Source organism: Hemibagrus wyckioides, linkage group LG26, assembly GCF_019097595.1.
Source record: "Hemibagrus wyckioides isolate EC202008001 linkage group LG26, SWU_Hwy_1.0, whole genome shotgun sequence".
Lineage (NCBI taxonomy): Eukaryota > Metazoa > Chordata > Actinopteri > Siluriformes > Bagridae > Hemibagrus > Hemibagrus wyckioides.
This window is the reverse complement of record NC_080735.1, coordinates 2528312-2555237: the sequence shown is the minus strand read 5'-3', so window position 1 is coordinate 2555237 and position 26926 is coordinate 2528312. Positions and strand designations below refer to the sequence as shown.

Below are 26926 nucleotides of genomic sequence, written 5' to 3'. Positions count from 1 at the left end.
AGAATCAGCTGAATCACTCTACGACCCAGCTCCGTGAGTCCACTGAGAATCAGCTGAATCACTCTACGACCCAGCTCCGTGAGTCCACTGAGAATCAGCTGAATCAGTCTATGACCCGGCTTCGCGAGTCCACTGAGAATCAGCTGAATCAGTCTATTACCCAGCTCCGCGAGTCCACTGAGAATCAGCTGAATCACTCTACGACCCAGCTCCGTGAGTCCACTGAGAATCAGCTGAATCAGTCTATGACCCGGCTCCGCGAGTCCACTGAGAATCAGCTGAATCAGTCTATTACCCGGCTCCGCGAGTCCACTGAGAATCAGCTGAATCAGTCTATGACCCGGCTCCGCGAGTCCACTGAGAATCAGCTGAATCACTCTATGACCCGGCTTCGCGAGTCCACTGAGAATCAGCTGAATCAGTCTATTACCCAGCTCCGCGAGTCCACTGAGAATCAGCTGAATCACTCTACGACCCAGCTCCGTGAGTCCACTGAGAATCAGCTGAATCAGTCTATGACCCGGCTCCGCGAGTCCACTGAGAATCAGCTGAATCAGTCTATTACCCGGCTCCGCGAGTCCACTGAGAATCAGCTGAATCAGTCTATGACTCGGCTCCGCGAGTCCACTGAGAATCAGCTGAATCAGTCTATTACCCAGCTCCGCGAGTCCACTGAGAATCAGCTGAATCAGTCTATGACCCGGCTCCGCGAGTCCACTGAGAATCAGCTGAATCAGTCTATTACCCGGCTCCGCGAGTCCACTGAGAATCAGCTGAATCAGTCTATGACCCGGCTCCGCGAGTCCACTGAGAATCAGCTGAATCACTCTATGACCCGGCTTCGCGAGTCCACTGAGAATCAGCTGAATCAGTCTATTACCCAGCTCCGCGAGTCCACTGAGAATCAGCTGAATCACTCTACGACCCAGCTCTGTGAGTCCACTGAGAATCAGCTGAATCAGTCTATGACCCGGCTCCGCGAGTCCACTGAGAATCAGCTGAATCAGTCTATTACCCGGCTCCGCGAGTCCACTGAGAATCAGCTGAATCACTCTACGACCCAGCTCTGTGAGTCCACTGAGAATCAGCTGAATCAGTCTATGACCCGGCTCCGCGAGTCCACTGAGAATCAGCTGAATCAGTCTATGACCCGGCTCCGCGAGTCCACTGAGAATCAGCTGAATCACTCTATGACCCGGCTTCGCGAGTCCACTGAGAATCAGCTGAATCAGTCTATTACCCAGCTCCGCGAGTCCACTGAGAATCAGCTGAATCACTCTACGACCCAGCTCTGTGAGTCCACTAAGAATCAGCTGAATCAGTCTATGACCCAGCTCCGCGAGTCCACTGAGAATCAGCTGAATCAGTCTATTACCCAGCTCCGCGAGTCCACTGAGAATCAGCTGAATCACTCTACGACCCAGCTCTGTGAGTCCACTAAGAATCAGCTGAATCAGTCTATGACCCAGCTCCGCGAGTCCACTGAGAATCAGCTGAATCAGTCTATGACCCAGCTCCGCGAGTCCACTGAGAATCAGCTGAATCAGTCTATGACCCGGCTCCGCGAGTCCACTGAGAATCAGCTGAATCAGTCTATGACCCGGCTCCGCGAGTCCACTGAGAATCAGCTGAATCACTCTATGACCCGGCTTCGCGAGTCCACTGAGAATCAGCTGAATCACTCTATGACCCGGCTCCGCGAGTCCACTGAGAATCAGCTGAATCAGTCAATAAACCAACTCCGCGAGTGCACTGAGAATCAGCTGAATCAGTCTATGACCCGGCTCTGCGAGTCCACTGAGAATCAGCTGAATCACTCTATGACCCGACTCCGCGAGTCCGCTGAGAATCAGCTGAATCAGTCAATAAACCAACTCCGCGAGTCCACTGAGAATCAGCTGAATCAGTCTATGACCCAGCTCCGAGAGTCCGCTGAGAATCAGCTGAATCAGTCGATGAACACGGTAGCAGCATTCTTCTTAATACTTAATAATTTTTCTTTCTCTCTCTTGTTCCCCTAGCAGCACATATATTCATTTGTTTCTTTCTAACTTTTTTTTCTCTGCTATGTTTAATAACTGCATTAATATTAATGTATAAAATATAATGTTCTGCATTGTTTAATAATAATAATAATAATAATAATAATAATAATAATAATAATAATAATAACAACAACAACAACAACAACAACAACAATAATAATAATAATAATAATAATAATAATAAAAAACCATAGGTCGGTAGCCATAGGATAAATAAGAATCGGGTTAATTTAGACCTCAGGCTCATGAATCATGAGTTAATATGCAGAACTGGATCATGTAACTCAGGTAAGTCAGTCAGGGCCAGTAGTATTTTAGGTAGGGTTTTGTGGCTCCCGGTGTTTTCTTTTCTGTAGAAAATGAGTCCAAATGGCTCTTTGAGTGTTTAAGGTTGCCGACCCCTGTCCTAGGGGATTTAAATGATTTTGACCAAACAGGGTCCAATATAATCTGAAGACACTGATGATGCAACCTTGCCAAGGGATTCAGCCATGAGGAGCCCTTAAACTTATGGTGAATAAAAGGAAACAGGAAGTGGCTAATATCTTCGGTGTATATTGAGTGATGTACATCAAACCTTAACTTTATGTTAAGAGAAGAAAGCTGATCACAAGGACATGACTACTGTGAGTCTCATTCATAGCGCCACCAACTGGCAGCAGGAAGTGTGTCACTTTTAGAAATCTAATTTTTTGTCCCTTTCTTTCACCTGATTTGGTTGAAAATTAGTCAGAATAATAGGAATACATGGCTGATGTGAGGCTGTGAAGGAATTTGTGATATTGTGAATGATGTTGCTATTGTGAGGACATAATAGAAGAAAATTAATGTTCTTATATTTTAACAGTGGAAAGTCCTAATGTTTCAAGACATTTTACATAGAAAGAAGAAGTAGTTTATATAATATATATATATATATATATATATATATATATATATATATATATATATATATATATCAATCTATAACAAATAGCAATACATTTAGTAATAAAATATTTATACAAATTTTCCTTTTCCTGAGATGTGTATACATTTTTCTTGGTGACATTCTCTCTCTCTCTCTATATATATATACACACACATATATAACCTGATATAGTCATATGGTTTAGAGGGAGAGTCATTGTCCCTTTTGACGTCACTGGACATTGCTATGATCTGTTTCATTACACCCAAACTGTCAGTTTTGCCCTTATATAGTTTAGACTAAACTAACAGTTTAGTTTTTTTTTTTGTCATCAGTGGACAATGCTGTGATCACTTTCATTAGACCCAAATTGTCACTCTTGTCCGTTTGGTATTTCCCCTTTAAATGCATGTACTCACTGTGCCCACTGTGTCTGGTGCACCTGGGTGGTGATGCCACCGTTGCTTGGGCCTGATCATCGTTGCTTGCAACTATATTTTTCCTTGTTTTCCCAGCCGGATTTTGGACTGTTCATTCTCACTGTTTTTGGATTGTCCTGCTCACATTTTTTGCCTAAGACTTCTCTTTGTGATTACTTTGCTGTGCTCTCTGCTTCTGGATTACCCTGCATGCATTTTGTCATTTGGGACAACTGTAAGAACCTGTAAGAACTTTGCCTATTTCCAGTGTATTTTGCCTACTGAACTGTTTGAGTTCCAAACAGTTCAGAGTTCCCTTTTTCTGTGTTTTTGTGGCTGCGTACTTTTCTTAGTGTTCTTAATGAACACTGGCTGCATTCCTGTATTTGTTCCTCCACTCTACATTAAAGACTTTTCCATGCCCCTGTTCCATTTGGGTCCTATCCGTGCATGTCTGACATGCATAACAATTTTTTAATTTAATTACTCTAGGCATATATCCTAATCCAGAAATCTTGATATGAATACTATTCATTTTTAATTATTAAGGACACAAAAAGAAGTCTACTGAATTATTTTCACTAATTCATATTTACAGACCAATCCAACAGAAATTAAAGACCTCAAATCTTACTATTTCTGTAGAACAAGTTGTAATTTTTGGAGACTTCAGTGTTTAGTTTTATCATCTACAAGAAAAGTGTCTGTGTCGTTATTAGTTTCAGTCAATCATAACAGGACTCACTCATTTTAGTGTAAGCACCATTTCTTTAAAATATCATAAATATAGAAAATATAAATATAGAAAACAGATGTCCAGTCTAACATAATCTATAATCTATATGTAATTTTCTTTTACTGAATAAGCACTGATTAAAGAATTAAATGCTGGCCTCCAATAAGGGTGGTGTCTCATTCCTTCTGTTGATTCATCAGTAAAGAATCCTGAAATTCTTGCTCATTATAAGTCAGTAAACTCATGCAATAAATGTCACTTGAACCAAATTAATTTTATAGGAGCCTAGAAGTGTACAGGATATCTAAATTTATTTAAGCAAAAGGTGGTGACATGATTTTTCAGTTTTTAGATTAAAAAAAAAAAAATTATCCACAAATGAACAACATCTTATTACATCATTATGTTACAACATCAGTTGGACCATGCTGAATTATGCAGAATGTTTAAAGGATTAATCATGCATTTTTCCTGTTGTTTCAAAATAGTTGCCACTTTCATATCTGAAAGTGCAGATATTTATTGCAAAAGTGTAAAAGTGAATAAACAGACTGTGATACATAAACCAGTAGCAAAACAAAACACTAGGAACAAGAGCAGTGCAAAGAAACAGCAAGGCAAAGAAACAGGAATTTAAATAGTGTGACACTGATGTACAATAAAAAACAGGTAAGCATAATCAGAAATGTGAGAGTTTCAGAACAATCTGCTCAATATTGCGAACCAAATCCGCAATGATACATGGTAATAGTTATTACTAGGACTGTATCTTTGCAATAGTTTTGCAATACTAGCGTCTCATGTATCATTGCATTAATGTCTTAACAGGCATGAAGAATGATGCTTTGTCAGCTGCTATAATGTTGACCAGGCAAAAGGTTTGATCCTCAAGACTTAAGTTGTTCCTGTAGCTTGGGACATTTGAAGTCACCGGGCATAGGGGATTAGACAGATCAATTGGTGCATGGAAGAAATAATAAATATAAGGTTTTAACAGGATTAGGAAAGAGTACATCAGAAGGACAGCTCATGTTGGACGTTTGGGGGACAAAGTTAGGGAGGCCAGATTAAGATGGTTTGGACATGTCCAGAGGAGGGAGAGAGAGTATATTGGTAGGAGAATGTTGGACATGGAGCTGCCACGCAGGAGACAAAGAGGAAGACCAAAGAGGAGGTATATGGATGTAATAAATGACAATATGCAACTAGTGGGTGCAAGTGTTGAGGATGCAAAAGATAGGGATAGGTGGAGAGAGATGATTTGCTGTGGCGACCCCTGAAGGGAAAAGCCAAAAGAAGAGGAAGATATCTGACAAGATATAAGACAGAGAAATAGTCAGACTTGGGCAGGCTTGATATGCAGGAGAACTGACAATAATTTGCAATATAGTTTATATGAACATGTTTTACAAGTGAACTTGGACTCAGAATTTAGGTGATGGCTCCGAATTACCTGTTCTTACAGGTGCTGGCAGTGATGATTTGGACACTGAATCCTACACTGCTCTTTAATCAATTCAATCTTGCTGAAAACCAAAAACAAAAGATAGTTAATGTTTTTGTTTACAAAATAAGTGCAGAATTCAACAGTACGTACCTGTATGTTTAGGCTTTTCATTTACAACATCTCAGTAACTATATATTACAGTAAATCAATTTCAAGTGCACAGTACGTTAGAAGCAAGTCATGTATTAAGCCATTGTGAAATGTTTTAAGACTTTTTAAGGACTTTTTAATGTACACACCCTGGTGGGTTAGGGTTACCCTAGGGTTAGGGGTTAGGGTTAGGGTACTTTTTAATGTAACCCTAACCCTAACCCTAACCCTTCAGCTCCCTCCACAGATGTTCTATGGGATTAAGGTCTGGAGACTGGCTAGGCCACTACAGGACCTTAATGTGCTTCTTTCTGAACCACTACTTTGTTGCCTTGGCCATGTGTTTTGGGTCATTGTCAGGCTGGAATATCCATCCACGACCCATTTTCAATGCCCTGGCTGAGGGAAGGAGGTTCTCATCCAAGATGTAACGGTACATGGCTCCGTCCATCGTCCCTTTGATGTGGTGCGGTTGTCCTGTCCCCTTAGCAGAAAAACACCCCCAGAGCATAATGTTTCCACCTCCATGTTTGTCGGTGGGGATGGTCTTCTTGGAGTCATAGGCAGCATTCCTCCTCCTCCAAACACGGCGAGTTGAGTTGATGCCAGAGAGCTGGATTTTGGTCTCATTTGACCACAACACTTTCACCCAGTTCTCCTCTGAATCATTCAGATGTTCACTGGCAAACTTCAGATGGTCCTGTACATGTGCTTTCTTTAGCAGGGGGACCTTGTGGGCACTACTGGACTTCAGTCTTTCACGGCGTAATGTGTTACCAATTGTTTTCTTGGTGACTATGGTCCCAGCTGCCTTGAGATCATTGACAAAATCCTCCAGTGTAATTCTGGGCTGATTCCTCGCCTTTCTCATGATCATTGAAACTCCATGAGGTGAGATCTTGCATGGAGCCCCAGACCGAGGAAGACTGACAGTCCTTTTGTGTTTCTTCCATTTGGGAATAATCGCACCAACTGTTGTCACCTTCTCACCAAGCTGCTTGGCGATGGTCTTGTAGCTCATTCCAGCCTTGTGTAGGTCTACAATCTTGTCCCTGACATCCATGGACAGCTCTTTGGTCTTGGCCATGATGGAGAGTTTGGAATCTGATTGATTGCTTCCTTCTGTGGACAGGGTGTCTTTCATACAGTTAAGGAGCTGAGATTAAGAGCACTCCCCGAGAGTGCTCCTACTGTAATCTCAGCTCCTTACCTGTATAAAAGACACCTGGGAGCCAGAAATCTTTCTGATTGATAGGGGATCAAATACTTATTTCACTCAATAAAATGCAAATCTAGGTTGAACTTTTCTGAAATGAGTTTTTCTGGATTTTTTTGTTGTTATTCTGCCTCTCACTGTTCAAATACACCTACCATTAAAATTACAGACTGATCATTTCTTTGTCAGTGGGCAAACGTAAAAATCAGCAGGGGATCAAATAATTTTTTCCCTCACTGTATATCTATGTTTTTAGACATCTTGTGGTTTTGTGCAGCAAAAGCAAATTCAAAAGGGCATTAGAAATCTGTTTAATTGTGTAATTAATGGGAACAATGTACAGAATGCAAGGCAAACCAAAGACAGATACAAAACCTAAGGCTAATTTATCTGATTATAAATTCTGATTATTCAGTGACTGATCAGATTAGACTAAAGGTCTGAGGACTGAGTCCACATGACTGAGTGTAAGGAATTGCCGGAGGCAGAAGGGTTGGAATCCATTCGCAGATTTATTAAACCAAACACAGCAAGCAAAAACGTGGTCAAAAAACATAGCAAACAGGTCAAAACCAGGAAATCAGAAAGCAGAGACAAATCCAAATCATAAGGGCAGAAATCGCAAAAACAAGGTCACAAAAACTAGGTCAAAACACAGACAATCTCAAGACAATGAAAAGCAAGGCTTGGTATATACTCTAAGGAATGATACTTTGCATAGAATGAAGTGAATGAGTCTCTTTTATGTGCATGGGAACCGGAAATGAGTGATTAGAATTCGGGAGAGAGCTCCCTCCGGTGTTCAGTCTCTCTGCATGACAACACTGAGACTGACGTTAGACATTCTGGTAATAGTATTACTTCATCACAACAAAACTTTCTCATAGTTGGGCAATTTTGGCTCACGTGACATTTGCACATTTAGTTACATCGTTATCAGTATATTGAACCATTTGTTTATAGTTTGCTAAAACCCTGATGATAGAGTCCTGACATCTGATCAGTATTTATTTTTAATTTTAGATCTCTTTTGAAAAAATGAAATTATGGCTAGTTGACACAGCGATTTCCTTAAAATTTATATTACTTAAATAGACAACTTAACTAAACTTAGTTTTGTTCTTCTGGTAAGAGCTTTATTTTTAATGGTAAGATTAATATTTATAAGAATTCCATGGTTATATTTTAGGCTTTATTAACTTTCTAACTGTAACTAAAGTAAAATAATCTATTGTTCTCCAAAAATACAGAATATAACCTTACATTTATTTTAGCAATGCATACTTGGTACTCTTCTCCATTTAGCAGTAGCTGTGTCTAATACAATGGTTTTTAAATGTTGTGTAAAGAAATTTGGGTTACATTAAATTCACTGATGCTTTGTGAGTCTTTATTCAGTTATTTCACTAGAGTTAAAGGATTGGTCCATCAACAAGTCAGCAGCCATGTTCACAATCTGATCAAGTGCCTTGAGAATCAGAAGATCCAGGTCATCATCTGTGTCTATCTCCTCATGGTAGTTCTTCACAGGAAAGATGTGACTCATAGGAATCCCCACCTGATTACTGCACATTTCCATCTGTGGAAAAAAAAATTGTAGAGGCAAAGTAGGGTTTGATAACTTAAGAGTAGACAGAGTTAACGTAAGATTAAAACAGATTTCCAATTAGTTTATAATTATTCAGACATGGCTGTATTCATAATTGAGTTATGTGCAAGAGACTTAAGCTCTGTTCAGAGTTTTGTGATATTTAAGCACTCGTTGTGGAATTTGTTCAACAGAAGCATGTCAGATTTGTGCAATTCTGAACAGGAATTTCTAGCAGGATAATAGCTCCATCGAGATGCAAACACTGGACTATCCAGATGTACAAAGATGGTAAGGACTTGCCACTAAATCATCTGTAATGGTTAAACCATCTAATGTTGGTTTTACACAGGGAGGTAAAGACTTAATTGTTTTTAGGTTTTTGAGGGGTAAATGATCTGGAAAAGTATGCAAATTTTGGACTATGGCTTAGTAATAAAATTTATTCCAAAGTAATTCCAATATGTAACGCTAATAAATGTGTTCAAGTATTGACCTTTTTTTAAAAAAAAAAAAAAAAAAACAACAACAGAAAAAAAACATGATGTTCACAATAACAGTTTGCACCACCCATAAAATTAATGACCTTCTCTTTGATCTTCTTGCTGGTGTAGATCTTCCTTATATCCCGGTGAACCAGTGGGCATGCTAATTCTGGTCTTGTCATGATGATTACTTGAGGAATGCCTGGATGATTTAATAAGTCATTTACAAACAATCCATACAATATAAACAGCATTCTATACAAACTAATTAATCAGTATTCTAAAAGGTGGTGAAAGGTATGTTTACCTTGCTTTTTAATGATGGAACATTTTTACTATTACTTTGACAATAGTGTTAATACTATTAATATGGTAATTTGTTTTTCTTACCCTGAACTGTAGCTTTTTCACGGATTTTTTTCAGCTTATCAATGACTCCATCATTCATTAATGATATTTTGTCTGCAGCAATAATGTTGACCAGGCAGGTGGCTTGATCCTCGACACTTGGGTTGCTTCTGTAGCCAAGGTCCTTCTCAGACATGGAGGATGTATGATCAAACTGAATGTGAACAGGGAAGAAAGAATATATAGGTCTATAATTCACATTAATTTGTAAATATCTGAGTGTATGTACACTTTTCTCACATTGAATCCTTCCTGAAGAAACCCGTCTATAGCTCTGAAGATGTCCTCTGCATCTGCACCAGATTTTTTGTCTTCAAGTCCCATGACATCATTAAAGACAAAAGGCAAATGGGATCCATCCTCTGCTTTAATATAATGGGTTTTGTACTGCAAGATAAATTCATGTGTTCCTTTATTCCCTAGTATCTGTTTTTGTTGTTGCTGGTAACTTATTACAAATCAAAATGTATTCCAATAGAACTTTTCAAGATATTTACCTTTTTTGTGAAACTGGTTCCACCTGTCCTATCAACAAGAGCCCCTGAGGTGATTCGTCCTTGGAAAGCATTATTAACAGAGTCTATAAAACTGGACTTTCCTGCTCCGACTTCACCAACAACCAGAATCCTGACAAACCGAGCACTTGATCCTTTGAGCCTGAAACTCCTCAGTTTCTGTTCAATTTGGTCCTTTTTTCTATTAAAGTCAGAAAATCATAAATTTGCCCTTTTATTAATGATATAAATCATGACACTGCACATGCAGATAAGTTTTTATACTAATATAAAGTGTAGTAGGAACTACTAGGCTGTTCATTAATTACATAACACCAAGAAAGTAAAGCAAATTATTGTAGAGCCTTATTTTGTGTTTATTTTGTATTCAACCTTCCATGGTAAACAAACAAACAAATAAATAAAGAAGCATAATAATTTAATTATATCCAGTAAAGAAGTGTAATATCCCGAACAACTATGCCTTCTCATGACCGACAGAGGGAACCCTGGCCCAAGGCCTGTGCCACTACCAGGGTTGGTTACTTTCAGGTTTCAATGAAGATTTAAGCAAGCATGCTAACTTCGGCATGAAGTATTGTTTTTTTTTTATGCATACCAAGCCTTTACTTTGCTATAGTTTGCCTATTGAATGACCTCTGTTTATCTTCATTCTCAAGTCTGATTTTTGCAACGCACTTTCAGATTTGTTTGTCTGTTATTTCTGAAGTAAAGATTTTGACCTTTTTCCTGTTTCTCTACTGTTGTCTCTGGATTATTGTTTATTATTATTGTGTACTGGATTTGTTGCTTCAGTTTGTTTCATTAAACTCTGCATTTGGATCCTATATTCTCTGCCTTTGGCGCCGTTATTACAAGAAGGTAAACCCTTTAGGGCTAACAGCAAATGTATGTCGTAAAAGGTTCTGGTTAGAAGTGAAGATACATATTGGCCGTTCGTTATGGGGTAGAATTAACCATAGGAATATTAAAGGGGAAAAATAGTCATTTCCAGTAATGAGATTTTCTTCTATGATATTAAATAAACTTACCCCCAAGGCATTTTCCTCCATGGTTGATCAAATTCTGAAGAACTATAGATTAAGATAATACTAGATTAACATTTACATAGAATTCCTCAGTTACATTTAAGTTGTATTTATTCTTTATCTTATTATAACTATAATTAAACTAACAAATGTGCTCCATACTCACAGAATATAACATTACATTTATTTTATTCATGAATACTTGGTACTCTTCTCCATTTAGCAGTAGCTGTGTCTCCTACTGTGGTTTTAAATGCTCTGTAAAGCACTCTGAGATAGATTAAATTGACTGAGGCAATGTGTTGTGAGTTCTTACTTAGTATTTACACCAGAGTTAAAGGATTGTTTCTTCAACAAGTCAGCAGCATTGTTTACAATCTGGTCAAGTGCCTTGAGTATCAGAAGATCCATGTCATCATCTGTGTCTATCTCCTCATTGTAGTTCTTCACAGGGAAGATGTTATTCATGGGAATCCCAAGCTGATTACTACACACTTCCATCTGGAAAATTTGAAACACAGGTAAATGTAAGGCAGAGTTTGGTAAGGTAAGAGTGGACAGAGTAAGATTGACAGATTTCAAATTACATGCTAATTATTAAAGACAACGCTGTATTCACAATTGAGTTCCCTTTCGATGGAAGCTCCGTGTGCACACACGCCAATTCATTGGCTCAGATAGGACATGTTACAGCGGAATACACACCAGCATGTCCATATAAGGGCATCTACATCACATCCGTTCAGCTTTTTTGGCACACTGGGTGGTAGAGGCCATTACCCAGGCCTATGAGGCGCATGGTATTGCTTCGCCTCTAGGGGTCAGGGCTCACTCCGCTAGGGGTGTTGCCTCATCCAGTTCCCTGGCTAGGGGTGTTCCCCAACAGGAGATTTGTGCTGCAGTGGGCTGGTCCTCTCCACACATCTTCATCAGGTTTTATGAACTGGTCCTGCACCACGCTCCTGGGTCTCAGGTCCTTCAGGGCTACTGCATGTTCTGTTCCTGGTCTGCTCATGCTCTCTCATGGCCCCTGGGACAGACATCAACCGGTGTGTGGTGGCGTGGCTATTGATGTACCCATAGAGTCAGTCATGACGCAGCTTCGCGTTCCCTCGAAAGGGAGCTACAACAAGTTACGTATGTAACCCGGTTCCCTGAGAAGGAAACGAGACGTCTTTATATAGACATACTGGTGCGTATTGCTCCATCAGGTGTCCTACCCGAGCCAATGAATTGGCATGTGTGCACACGGAGCTTCAGACACACTTCCTCGACTAAGTGTTCCCACAGCATCAGTCACGACACAGCATCTCGTTCCCTTCTCAGGGAACCGGGTTACATACATAACCTGTTGTAGTTATGTGCACTTATGGAGGAACTAATACTGAAGATTTAGACCTGAGACTAAACTATGTCTCTACTCAGAGTTTTGTGATGTTTGAGCATGTGTTGTGGAGTTTTCTGAACAGAAGTTTGATAGACTTGTGCACTTCTGACAAATAACTTAAACCCAGGTTTTTGAGAGGATAATGGCTCCATCGACTACCGAACACTGAACTATCCAGATGTGCAAAGATAGTTGCCCCTAAAGACTAAAAACATCTGTAATTACAGCCACTGTTTGTTTTACTCAAGGTAAATAATTAGCTTTTTTGGGGTAAATGATTTGGAAAACTATGCTAATTTTGGACTATGGATAAGTAATGAAATTTATTCCAAAGTAATTCTAATTTGTAACACTAATAGGTGTGTCCATGTATTTACCTTTTTTACATTTTTAAACAACAACATATTATTCACAATAACAGTTTGCACCACCCATAAAATTAATGACCTTCTCTTTGATCTTCTTGCTGGTGTAGATCTTCTTTATGTCCCATTGAACCAGTGGGCATGCTAATTCTGTTCTTGTCATGATGATTACTTGAGGAATGCCTGGATGATGTAATAAATCATTTACAAACAATCCATAAAACGTGAACAGCATTCTCAGTATTGTAAAAGTTGGTTAAAGGTAGGTTTATTTTGCTTTTTGTTGATGGAGCATATTACTATTACTATATTACTATTACTACATTAAAGGTTTGTATATCTTCACTATGAGATTTTCTTACAGATGGGAAGATTATCATCTGTAATATTCATTCTTACCCCGATCTGTAGCTGCCTGACGGATGTTTTTCAGCTTATCAATGACCCCATCATTCATTAATGATATTTTGTCTGCAGCAATAATGTTGACCAGGCAGGTGGCTTGATCCTCAACACTTGGGTTGCTTCTGTAGCCAAGGTCCTTCTCAGACATGGAGGATGTACGATCAAACTGAATGTGAACAGGGAAGAAAGAATATATAGGTCTATAATTCGCATGTCATTATGTAATTCTCTGACTGCATGTACACTTTTCTTACATTGAATCCTTCCTGAAGAAACCCGTCTATAGATTTTATGATGTCCTCTGCATTTGCACCAGTTTCTTTGTCTTCAAGTCCCATGACATCATTAAAGACAAAATGCAAATGGGATCCGTCCTCTGCTTCAATATAATGGGTTTTGTACTGCAAGATAAATTCATGTGTTCCTTTATTCCCTAGAATCTCTTTTTTTGTTGCTGGTAAATTAAAAATCAAAATGTTTTCAAAGTAGAACTTAAATTTTCAAGATACTTACCTTTTTTGTGAAACTGGTTCCACCTGTCCTATCAACAAGAGCCCCTGAGGTGATTCGTCCTTGGAAAGCATTATTAACAGAGTCTATAAAACTGGACTTTCCTGCTCCGACTTCACCAACAACCAGAATCCTGACAAACCGAGCACTTGATCCTTTGAGCCTGAAACTCCTCAGTTTCTGTTCAATTTGGTCCTTTTTTCTATTAAAGTCAGAAAATCATAAATTTGCCCTTTTATTAATGATATAAATCATGACACTGCACATGCAGATAAGTTTTTATACTAATATAAAGTGTAGTAGGAACTACTAGGCTGTTCATTAATTACATAACACCAAGAAAGTAAAGCAAATTATTGTAGAGCCTTATTTTGTGTTTATTTTGTATTCAACCTTCCATGGTAAACAAACAAACAAATAAATAAAGAAGCATAATAATTTAATTATATCCAGTAAAGAAGTGTAATATCCCGAACAACTATGCCTTCTCATGACCGACAGAGGGAACCCTGGCCCAAGGCCTGTGCCACTACCAGGGTTGGTTACTTTCAGGTTTCAATGAAGATTTAAGCAAGCATGCTAACTTCGGCATGAAGTATTGTTTTTTTTTTATGCATACCAAGCCTTTACTTTGCTATAGTTTGCCTATTGAATGACCTCTGTTTATCTTCATTCTCAAGTCTGATTTTTGCAACGCACTTTCAGATTTGTTTGTCTGTTATTTCTGAAGTAAAGATTTTGACCTTTTTCCTGTTTCTCTACTGTTGTCTCTGGATTATTGTTTATTATTATTGTGTACTGGATTTGTTGCTTCAGTTTGTTTCATTAAACTCTGCATTTGGATCCTATATTCTCTGCCTTTGGCGCCGTTATTACAAGAAGGTAAACCCTTTAGGGCTAACAGCAAATGTATGTCGTAAAAGGTTCTGGTTAGAAGTGAAGATACATATTGGCCGTTCGTTATGGGGTAGAATTAACCATAGGAATATTAAAGGGGAAAAATAGTCATTTCCAGTAATGAGATTTTCTTCTATGATATTAAATAAACTTACCCCCAAGGCATTTTCCTCCATGGTTGATCAAATTCTGAAGAACTATAGATTAAGATAATACTAGATTAACATTTACATAGAATTCCTCAGTTACATTTAAGTTGTATTTATTCTTTATCTTATTATAACTATAATTAAACTAACAAATGTGCTCCATACTCACAGAATATAACATTACATTTATTTTATTCATGAATACTTGGTACTCTTCTCCATTTAGCAGTAGCTGTGTCTCCTACTGTGGTTTTAAATGCTCTGTAAAGCACTCTGAGATAGATTAAATTGACTGAGGCAATGTGTTGTGAGTTCTTACTTAGTATTTACACCAGAGTTAAAGGATTGTTTCTTCAACAAGTCAGCAGCATTGTTTACAATCTGGTCAAGTGCCTTGAGTATCAGAAGATCCATGTCATCATCTGTGTCTATCTCCTCATTGTAGTTCTTCACAGGGAAGATGTTATTCATGGGAATCCCAAGCTGATTACTACACACTTCCATCTGGAAAATTTGAAACACAGGTAAATGTAAGGCAGAGTTTGGTAAGGTAAGAGTGGACAGAGTAAGATTGACAGATTTCAAATTACATGCTAATTATTAAAGACAACGCTGTATTCACAATTGAGTTCCCTTTCGATGGAAGCTCCGTGTGCACACACGCCAATTCATTGGCTCAGATAGGACATGTTACAGCGGAATACACACCAGCATGTCCATATAAGGGCATCTACATCACATCCGTTCAGCTTTTTTGGCACACTGGGTGGTAGAGGCCATTACCCAGGCCTATGAGGCGCATGGTATTGCTTCGCCTCTAGGGGTCAGGGCTCACTCCGCTAGGGGTGTTGCCTCATCCAGTTCCCTGGCTAGGGGTGTTCCCCAACAGGAGATTTGTGCTGCAGTGGGCTGGTCCTCTCCACACATCTTCATCAGGTTTTATGAACTGGTCCTGCACCACGCTCCTGGGTCTCAGGTCCTTCAGGGCTACTGCATGTTCTGTTCCTGGTCTGCTCATGCTCTCTCATGGCCCCTGGGACAGACATCAACCGGTGTGTGGTGGCGTGGCTATTGATGTACCCATAGAGTCAGTCATGACGCAGCTTCGCGTTCCCTCGAAAGGGAGCTACAACAAGTTACGTATGTAACCCGGTTCCCTGAGAAGGAAACGAGACGTCTTTATATAGACATACTGGTGCGTATTGCTCCATCAGGTGTCCTACCCGAGCCAATGAATTGGCATGTGTGCACACGGAGCTTCAGACACACTTCCTCGACTAAGTGTTCCCACAGCATCAGTCACGACACAGCATCTCGTTCCCTTCTCAGGGAACCGGGTTACATACATAACCTGTTGTAGTTATGTGCACTTATGGAGGAACTAATACTGAAGATTTAGACCTGAGACTAAACTATGTCTCTACTCAGAGTTTTGTGATGTTTGAGCATGTGTTGTGGAGTTTTCTGAACAGAAGTTTGATAGACTTGTGCACTTCTGACAAATAACTTAAACCCAGGTTTTTGAGAGGATAATGGCTCCATCGACTACCGAACACTGAACTATCCAGATGTGCAAAGATAGTTGCCCCTAAAGACTAAAAACATCTGTAATTACAGCCACTGTTTGTTTTACTCAAGGTAAATAATTAGCTTTTTTGGGGTAAATGATTTGGAAAACTATGCTAATTTTGGACTATGGATAAGTAATGAAATTTATTCCAAAGTAATTCTAATTTGTAACACTAATAGGTGTGTCCATGTATTTACCTTTTTTACATTTTTAAACAACAACATATTATTCACAATAACAGTTTGCACCACCCATAAAATTAATGACCTTCTCTTTGATCTTCTTGCTGGTGTAGATCTTCTTTATGTCCCATTGAACCAGTGGGCATGCTAATTCTGTTCTTGTCATGATGATTACTTGAGGAATGCCTGGATGATGTGATAAATCATTTACAAACAATCCATAAAACGTGAACAGCATTCTCAGTATTGTAAAAGTTGGTTAAAGGTAGGTTTATTTTGCTTTTTGTTGATGGAGCATATTACTATTACTATATTACTATTACTACATTAAAGGTTTGTATATCTTCACTATGAGATTTTCTTACAGATGGGAAGATTATCATCTGTAATATTCATTCTTACCCCGATCTGTAGCTGCCTGACGGATGTTTTTCAGCTTATCAATGACCCCATCATTCATTAATGATATTTTGTCTGCAGCAATAATGTTGACCAGGCAGGTGGCTTGATCCTCAACACTTGGGTTGCTTCTGTAGCCAAGGTCCTTCTCAGACATGGAGGATGTACGATCAAACTGAATGTGAACAGGGAAGAAAGAATATATAGGTCTATAATTCACATGTCATTATGTAATTCTCTGACTGCATGTACACTTTTCTTACATTGAATTCTTCCTGAAGAAACCCATCTATGGCTTTTATGATGTCCTCTGCATTTGCACCAGTTTCTTTGTCTTCAAGTCCCATGACATCATTAAAGACAAAAGGCAAATGGGATCCATCCTCTGCTTCAATAAAATGGGTTTTGTACTGCAAGATAAATTCATGTGTTCCTTTATTCCCTAGAATCTCTTTTTTTGTTGCTGGTAAATTAAAAATCAAAATGTTTTCAAAGTAGAACTTAAATTTTCAAGATACTTACCTTTTTTGTGAAACTGGTTCCACCTGTCCTATCAACAAGAGCCCCTGAGGTGATTCGTCCTTGGAAAGCATTATTAACAGAGTTTATAAAACTGGACTTTCCTGCTCCGACTTCTCCAACAACCAGAATCCTGACAAACTGAGCACTTGATCCCTTGATCCTAAATGTCCTCAGTTTCTGTTTAACTTCATCTTTTTTTCTATTAAAATCAGAAAATCACAAATTTGCTCTTGTGTAAATGATATAAAACATGACACTGAGCATGCAGATGAGTTTCTATACTAATGTTATGTGTAGTAGGAACTACTAGGCTGTTCATTAATTACATAACACCAGGAGAGTAGAACAAATTATTGCACTGCCTCATATTGTGTTCTTTTATTATTCATCTATCCATAGGAAAGAAAGAAAGAAAGAAAGAAAGAAAGAAAGAAAGAAAGAAAGAAAGAAAGAAAGAAAGACAGAAAGAAAGAAAGAAAGAAAGAAAGAAAGAAAGAAAGAAAACAATCATTTAATAAAATATATCAAATTAAGAAGGTAAACCTTTTAGGTTTAAGAGCAAAAGTATGTCGTAAAAGGTTCTGGTCAGAAGTGAGGATATTGACCATCAATTCTGGGGTAGAATTAATACCATGGAACAATTTAAGGGGGGAAATTTGTCATTTCTTACTCAAGGTAATGAGATTTTCTTTTTTGATATTAAAGAAACATACCCCCAAGGCATTTTCCTCCATGGTTGATCAAATTCTGAAAGACAGACATCCAAATTCAACATTTATATAAACAGTGCAGTTATATGAATGTATTCATTGTTCAGAATATCTACAGTGTTATTGTTATACGGCAAACCTAATTTAATTTTTCTGTCTGGTTTAACATGAAATTCAATGTAATATTTTGTGGTTACAGCTCCACTAAAAAAATAATAAGTGGTGAGTAAGATTAAAGAAAACATTGTACATATAGTCAAACTTTTTATGTCAAAGTATTACTCAACAAAACATAATTTTAATTCCTTATACTAAAATCGATTCTAATCTCTTTTAGAAATCCTGCTTTAAACTGAAATCCAGTAAATTCTCAAAGCTTGAATGTAGGAACCAGTTTTTCCATTCGGTTTATTTGCTTACACCTAGTCACTGTGAATAACACTGGCTCCAACTATGCCAAGAGACACTGATCACAACATCTATTTCATTGACTGAAAGGAATTTTTAATTTGTCTTACCGAGTTTGGGAGGTGGAGGTGAAGGTTGACGTGGAGGTGGTCTGGATTCTCCTGCTCCCATTTCATCCAATTAAAATCAATTCTGTTGAAAAATCCTGATGGAAATATTAAAAATAAAATTGAATAAAAATTCATAATCATTAAAAAATTACATGAAGAGCAGTGAACATTTTATTTCTTTGTTAAGCACAGGTACACACTGTATATCTCTTCTTAATGATAATACCGAGAGCTCAATGAGCCCTGAATTATTGTGATATAATTCATTATTGCACTGGAAATGTAATTTGAAAAAAAACAAAAAAAACACTGATTCAGAAAGAAAACCATGAATGGAGGCAGAAGCAAGAACGTGACAGAGAAATAATAATAATAATAATAATAATAATAATAATAATAATAATAAAATAATTCTACTAAGATTAGATTAGATTAGATTAGATTAGATTAGATTAGATTAGATTAGATTAGATTAGATTCAACTTTATTGTAATTGTGCAGAGTATATGTACAAAGTTAATGAAATTTATTGAAACATAGCATCTAACCAGAAGTGTATAAGTGGTACATTTTATAATGATATAAATAGTAAGTTGTATAAATTCAAATGTGGGAATATCACTCTATGTTTCCCAGTTGCAAAATCATGAAAGATGTATACATATACACACATGCCTATATTTAATTACATGTTTAATTAACTTTTGCTTAACATGCAAGACAATTGTAAAAGTAAAATTGGCATAATAAAGATCAATATGTTCATGTAAAGATCAGAGAATGTACTCACGGTTTATGCTTGCAGAGATCTACTGCATCCTTCAGTACTGACAGTTTTATAGCATCAGTTGGATGCTCCTCCTCCTGGGCTTTCTGCATTCTTACAATGGAGGCATTTCTTGGAAATGGAAAGTGAAAATAACTTCAAATGGTGTTTAAAGATTAGTCAGTGAATGTTTGGTTAAATTATTATAATATTGTAACTATAATAAAAATCTAACTTAATATTTCCACTCTTTTATTATTATAACAATAACACATTATAACAATAACATATTAGAACATGTGTGTTGTTGTAAAACTAGATTTTGTGGCTTGCAGTAGGAGCTACAGGTATAGAAAATGTAACATCACTTGACCATCACTTGACCACATTGGCTTGTACATATTTTGTTGATTCTAAAAGGAATGTTTTCAGCAACCTTTGCAGAAGACATCTGTAAATATTAACTCAGTTACTTTTTATTGGCTAGATTTTTAAAATAATGCACATAATTTAATAAATATTAATTTTGGTATTTGATATACTCAGCTCCTCAAATACGTTTGTAAATGTGTATGAAGTTCTAGGTAGAAGTTTGATAAAGCAACAGTTTAGTACAGTAGTACTGGATCATTACCCTGTTGCAACCCTTTGTCTCTGTATCACACACACACACACACACACACACACACAACCACACAGAGATGTTTGAACGCTGATGACACTCCTTAAAAGAGCATGATTTACTGTAAACTGAAAGTGAAAGTATTTTAGATTCTCATTAACATTTTGACCGTTATTTTTGCACTGGTAAACTTTTAAACATGAACTTACTCTTTACTCTTTACATCATCTGTGCAGTTTGTTCAGTCGTTATGTTGTATTAACCTAGAGTGCTTTACTACCTCAGACAGAGTTATATAATTATATATTAATTATAGAATATATTATTGGAGCCTCCAGCTGATGCTATAAAACTGGCACTACTGAAAGATGCAAATGCAGATCTGTGCAAACATAAACCATGAGTATATATGTTTTTTTATTATTTATTTATTTTTTTTACTCTTATCTGATCTTTACATAAATATTTCAATCTTTAGTATGTCTACTGTACTTTAACAATTTGCATGTTAAACAAAAGTTATTAAATTTAGGCATGCGTGTATATGTATGCATCTGTCATTATTTTGCAACAGAGAAACATAAATATAGTGATATTCCCTTATTAGAGTTTATACCACTTACTAATATGCTAAAGGTATTTCATTTGCTTTGTACATGTAATTTGTACAATGACAGTGAAGTTGAATTGCATCTAATCTAATCTAATCTAAACTAATCTAATCTAATCTAAACTAAACTAAACTAAACTAAACTAAACTAAACTAAACTAAACTAAACTAATCTAATCTAATCTAATCTAATCTAAACTAAACTAAACTAAACTAAACTAAACTAAACTAAACTAAACTAAACTAATCTAATCTAATCTAATCTAATCTAATCTAATCTAATCTAATCTAATCTAATCTAATCTAATCTAATCTAATCTAATCTAAACTAATCTAATCTAATCTAATCTAATCTAATCTAAACTAATCTAATCTAATCTAATCTAATCTAAACTAAACTAATCTAATCTAATCTAAACTAATCTAATCTAATCTAATCTATTCTATTCTAATCTAATCTAATCTAATCTAATCTAATCTAATCTAATCTAAACTAAACTAATCTAATCTAAACTAAACTAATCTAATCTAATCTAATCTAATCTAATCTAATCTAATCTAATCTAAACTAATCTAATCTAATCTAATCTAATCTAATCTAATCTAATCTAATCTAATCTAATCTAATCTAAACTAAACTAATCTAATCTAATCTAAACTAATCTAATCTAATCTAATCTAATCTATTCTATTCTATTCTATTCTAATCTAATCTAATCTAATCTAATCTAATCTAATCTAATCTAATCTAATCTAATCTAAACTAAACTAAACTAATCTAATCTAATCTAATCTAATCTAATCTAAACTAATCTAATCTAATCTAATCTAATCTAAACTAATCTAATCTAATCTAATCTAAACTAATCTAATCTAATCTAATCTAATCTAATCTAATCTAATCTAATCTAATCTAAACTAATCTAATCTAATCTTATCTAATCTAATCTAATCTAATCTAATCTAATCAGAATTAATCCAGCACTTTCTTGCTTCTGCCTCTCCATGTTTATTTTTTTTCTGAAATGAATGCCCTTTTATTCAAATTACATTTTCAATTTTTCAATACAAAAATGAATTATATCACAAACAAAGCTCTCAGATTCAGATCTTTTACATTTAATTAGAAATATATACCTGTACAGAACAAGGAAATAAAAACATATGCTGTTCTTCTGTTTTGCTTGTTTTTAATAATCCAGAATGTCAATTAGATTTAAATTTCCATTATTTCTATCAAGATTTTCAGCAGAATTCATTTTAATTCAATGAAATAGAAGGAAAAGGATTTAAAAAATCTACTCAACTCGGTAAGACAAATTCAAAAACTGGTTCACAGGGCTTTAGTTTAAAGCAGGATTTCTAATAGGGTGCATGCAGTAGATAATTAGTCAAAATTCACAGCTGACATTTGCAGATGTACCAAGAAGTTATAATTTTTATTGTTCAATACTGCAATACAAGTCCAGCACCACTGTCTGACACACTGAAAAAAAAATCTTATTGAATTACTGCTGCACTATTCAAAACATACATGTTTTAGTTTCCTAAATTCAATACAAGAGTTATAATTCCCATCAGTGTCAAAATCCTTCTGAGATTTCACAAAGAACTTGGTTTACATTAATACATGAATTGATCACATTAACCTTACATCATCCAGTAAACTTATTTGATTTTAGTATAAACAATTACATCATGTTTTGCTGAGAAACATAATATTTTGATGTAAACTACACCAATCAGGCATGGTGAATAAAACTGATTATCTTCCCCTGAGCGACTATGACAAGGGCCAAATTGTGATGGCTAGATGACTGGATCAGAGCATCTCCAAAACTGCAGCTCTTGTGGGGTGTTCCCGGTCTGCAGTGGTCAGTATCGATCAAAAGTGGTCTAAGGAAGGAACAGTGGTGAACCAGTGACAGGGTCATGGGTGGCCAAGGCTCACTGATGCATGTAGGGAGTGAAGGCTGGACCGTGTGATCTGATCCAACAGACGAGCTACTGTTGCTCAAATTGCTGAAGAAGTTAATGCTGGTTCTGATAGACAAGTCTGCTGACAAGTTGAAGGAACAATCCTTTAACTAAAACTGAGTAAGGACTCACCCAAAGTGCTATACTGTAGTATAACAGCATTAAAAATTCACAGTACTAGACACAGCTACTGCTAAATGGAGAAGAATCCCAAGTATGCATTGTTTAAAAAAAATGTAATGTTATATTCTGTATTATAAGAGCATATTAGATTATGTTACTTTAGTTACAGTTACAGAGTTAATAAAGCCTAAACTGTAACAGAGGAATTCTATGTAAATGTTAATCTTCCATCAAAAAATAAAATTCTTACCAAAAAACAAAACCCTTAAGTCTGTATTTTACTGGATTAATGTGCTGTGATTGAAATTGTAAGGAAATTGCAGTGTTTATTCACCACATATGAGATGTGCACCAACACTAATATGACACTGTCAACCAGCCATAATTTCATGTTTTCAGAAGAGATCTAAAATTGAAAAATAGACAGATATGATAAAAAAAAATTAATATAAGAGATGTCTGAATTAAATAACATCCACATGTTTATTAACATCTATATTATTGTTACGACCCTGAGGTAGGCCTAGGGGAGACTCAGGGTCAGTAACAGGTGGTTTATCAAGCTGTTAGTGGGTGAAAGAGACCAACCAGGTCAAAACAATGACACACAGGGTGACCAAGTGAAAAAGGTTTCGCGACACAACACGTAGTGCTTAACTCGTTTTACTGTGCTGTACAACAGAAAACAAATTTCACAAACAAGCCAAACACGGGGCTGGACAACGGCGGTGCTAAAGAAAAGAAACCAAGTAAAACAAAATGATTCTTCCCTAACGCCGCTTTTTTAATACATCCTGGACTGCAAACAAAAGTGAAACCAAAACCCTGCCTACACTGCGCTTCCCTTACAAACTTAAATACAGGGGGTGGCCCCGCCCCTTTCCTAAAGTGTCTAGACAGAGTGACGTCCTACGTGTTGTACAGTGTATGAGCGCGCGCTTTCTTACCTGTCCGAGCCCCGTCAGCACAACACTACACAAACACACACAGCTGTACATACACCTCAATACACCAAATACTTAAATACAGAAAAAAACGTGATTGCAAACATAAGCGGAAAACAAAACGCCCCCGATGCGGCGTCAGTGTCTCGCTTTTATAGCCTGACTCTTTTTCCGGTTAATTTTCCGGGGCGGCGTTCGCGTGACTCGGCTCCTCCCATATGCGGCAGGTACTGGTCAAGCGGCCAGCAGCAGGTACTGGGCAAGCGGCCAGCGGCAGGTACTGGGCAAGCGGCCAGCGGCAGGTACTGGTCAAGCGGCCAACTGCATCACGTTCCTCCCAATCGGTTACGCTGTAAAAAAAACAAAAACAAAGCCATCATAATAACCGAAATACTTAAATAAATAAACTTTGCCTGAGGTGTTAAAACTCTTTACGTTAATACAACACAAGTACTGAACAAACTGCACAGCTTAGGTAAAGGAGTAAAGAGTTTCATGCAAAGAGTAAGATCATGTTCTTTCACTTTCAGTTTACAGTAAATTGTGAGCTTTCAATGAGTGTTATCCAAATTGTTTGGCAAGACGTGTAAACAGGAAACAGCCTATTATTCAGGCCTGAAGCAAACCACATTAACACGGCTGTTACGACCTGTTTTTTAAAGATGGTCTAGGGGTGAAAGGAGTAACATTAAAATTGTGGTGAATGTGTAAAAAATGGTGGGGGCAACAAGAGACAAGGCAATGACAACGAAACAGCCAACGAAAAGTGATTTAATATACAAGTGAAAAGAATCCGTATAACTACAAAGAATATTTACAAAAAAGAAAAAAAAAAAAATATATATATATATATATATATATATATATATATATATATATATATATATATATATATATATATATTTTCTTTTTTGTAAATATTCTTTGTATATATATATATATATATATATATATATATATATATATATATATATATATATATATATATATATATATATATATATCCATAGGGTTCAATATGACGTCGGTCCACCCTTTGCAGCTATAACAGCTTCAACTCTTCTGGGAAGGCTGTCCACAAGGTTTAGGAGTGTGTTTATGGGAATTTTTGACCATTCTTCCAGAAGCGCATTTGTGAGGTCACACACTGATGTTGGACGAGAAGGTCTGGCTCTCAGTCTCCACTCTAATTCATCCCAAAGGTGTTCTATCAGGTTGAGGTCAGGACTCTGTGCAGGCCAGTCAAGTTCATCCACACCAGACTCTGTCATCCATGTCTTTATGGACCTTGCTTTGTGCACTGGTGCACAGTCATGTTGGAAGAGGAAGGGGCCAGCTCCAAACTGTTCCCACAAAGTTGGGAGCATGGAATTGTCCAAACTGTCTTGGTATGCTGAAGCATTCAGAGTTCCTTTCACTGGAACTAAGGGGCCAAGCCCAGCTCCTGAAAAACAACCCCACACCATAATCCCCCCTCCACCAAACTTTACACTTGGCACAATGCAGTCAGACAAGTACCGTTCTCCTGGCAACCGCCAAACCCAGACTCGTCCATCAGATTGCCAGATGGAGAAGCACGATTCGTCACTCCAGAGAACGCGTCTCCACTGCTCTAGAGTCCAGTGGCGGCGTGCTTTACACCACTGCATCCGACGCTTTGCATTGCACTTGGTGATGTATGGCTTGGATGCAGCTGCTCGGCCATGGAAACCCATTCCATGAAGCTCTCTGCGCACTGTTCTTGAGCTAATCTGAAGGCCACATGAAGTTTGGAGGTCTGTAGCGATCGACTCTGCAGAAAGTTGGCGACCTCTTCGCACTATGCGCCTCAGCATCCGCTGACCCCGCTCCGTCAGTTTACGTGGCCTACCACTTCGTGGCTGAGTTGCTGTCGTTCCCAAACACTTCCACGTTCTTATAATACAGCTGACAGTTGACTGTGGAATATTTAGGAGCGAGGAAATTTCACGACTGGATTTGTTGCACAGGTGGCATCCTATCACAGTTCCACGCTGGAATTCACTGAGCTCCTGAGAGCGACCCATTCTTTCACAAATGTTTGTAAAAACAGTCTGCATGCCTAGGTGCTTGATTTTATACACCTGTGGCCATGGAAGTGATTGGAACACCTGATTCTGATTATTTGGATGGGTGAGTGAATACTTTTGGCAATATAATGTATACACACACATACACACTATCACTCAAAAGTTTGGGATCACATATTTCAGATTGATTTCAGCTTTGATCTTCTTCTGGGGAGCATGGTGTGAAATCTCATCAGATTATGTGGAAAAATTGACAGCTAGAATGCCCAGGCTGTAATTGCTGAAAAAGGTGGTTTTTGATGAAGGCAAAGTTTGAAGAAAACATTCATCATTTCAATCAAAATCATTATTTCTAACTCTGACATTTCAGCAGGTCCTGTTCTTTTGCTATATTTTCTATTCAGACTAATTTTGTGTGTGTTTCCTTGGAAAACAATGCAATTTTTGAGTGATCCCAAACTTTTGAGTGTATATATTGTATATGCATATCCAATTCAAATTCTTTCCCTTCAATTCAAAATCTGTAGCTGCCTGACGGATTTTTTTCAGCTTATCAATGACCTCATTGTTCATTAATGATATTTTGTCTGCAGCAATAATGTTGACCAGGCAGGAGGTTTGATCCTCAACACTTGGGTTGCTTCTGTAGCCAAGGTCCCTCTCAGACTTGGAGGATGTATCCTCAAACTGAAAGTGAACAGGGAAGAAAGAGTAAATAGATTTATTCACATGTCATTATGTAATTCTCTGACTGTATGTACACTTTTCTTACATTGAATCCTTCCTGAAGAAACCCATCTATAGATTTTATGATGTCCTCTGCATTTGCACCAGTTTCTTTGTCTTCAAGTCCCATGACATCATTAAAGACAAAAGGCAAATGGGATCCGTCCTCTGCTTCAATACAATGGGTGTTGTACTGTAAGATAAACTCATGTGTTCCTTTATTTCCTAAAACCTTTTTTTTTATTTCTGGTAACTCATTAAAAATCTAAATGTATCCCAGGTAGTATTTAAATGTACCTTTTTTGTGAAACTGGTTCCACCTGTCCCATCAACAAGAGCCCCAGAGGTGATTCGTCCTTGGAAAGCATTATTGATCGAGTTTATGAAACTGGACTTTCCTGCTCCAACTTCTCCAACAACCAGAACAAGAAATTTAAACCCAGGTTTCTTGTAGGGTGTTGGCTCCATTAAGTCCCTAACACAGATGTGCAAAGATGGTAAGGACCTGCCCCTAATGACTGAAATCATCTGAGATTACAGCCAGTGTTG

The 26926-nt window shown here is 37.3% G+C and overlaps 1 protein-coding gene across 3 annotated transcripts; it reads right to left on the bottom strand.

Annotated features, from left to right (window-relative positions):
- Nucleotides 1-7443: 7443 nt before the first annotated feature.
- LOC131346536 (uncharacterized) lies at nucleotides 7444-26796 on the bottom strand. Of its 3 annotated transcripts, XM_058380018.1 has the most exons (20): nucleotides 19352-19380; nucleotides 18562-18656; nucleotides 18047-18080; nucleotides 17334-17532; nucleotides 17075-17221; nucleotides 16815-16986; nucleotides 16498-16598; nucleotides 14980-15164; nucleotides 14667-14708; nucleotides 13618-13816; nucleotides 13359-13505; nucleotides 13099-13270; nucleotides 12782-12882; nucleotides 11264-11448; nucleotides 10951-10992; nucleotides 9902-10100; nucleotides 9645-9791; nucleotides 9387-9558; nucleotides 9098-9198; nucleotides 7444-8502 (listed from the first exon to the last, which is right to left on the bottom strand). In XM_058380018.1, the coding sequence occupies exons 2-20, from the start codon at nucleotides 18620-18622 to the stop codon at nucleotides 8314-8316; spliced, it is 2595 nt and encodes an 864-aa protein (XP_058236001.1). In that variant the 5' UTR covers nucleotides 18623-18656; nucleotides 19352-19380; the 3' UTR covers nucleotides 7444-8313. The 3 variants fall into 3 exon arrangements, with proteins under 3 accessions (XP_058236001.1, XP_058236003.1, XP_058236002.1); XM_058380020.1 differs by lacking the exons at nucleotides 17075-17221; nucleotides 17334-17532; nucleotides 18047-18080; nucleotides 18562-18656; nucleotides 19352-19380 and adding exons at nucleotides 26424-26570; nucleotides 26675-26796; XM_058380019.1 differs by lacking the exons at nucleotides 17334-17532; nucleotides 18047-18080; nucleotides 18562-18656; nucleotides 19352-19380 and adding an exon at nucleotides 26675-26754.
- Nucleotides 26797-26926: the final 130 nt, after the last annotated feature.

Excerpts from the sequence above, each read along its gene's own strand:
- LOC131346536 (XM_058380018.1), bottom strand. The coding sequence starts at position 18,622 with ATGGGAGCAGGAGAATCCAGACCACCTCCACGTCAACCTTCACCTCCA. Across the intron at positions 17,222-17,333 it reads GAACCAGTTTCACAAAAAAG|TACAAAACCCATTTTATTGA; the intron begins GTAAGTATCTTG and ends TTTATCTTGCAG. Across the intron at positions 16,987-17,074 it reads TTCTTCAGGAAGAATTCAAT|TTTGATCGTACATCCTCCAT; the intron begins GTAAGAAAAGTG and ends GTTCACATTCAG.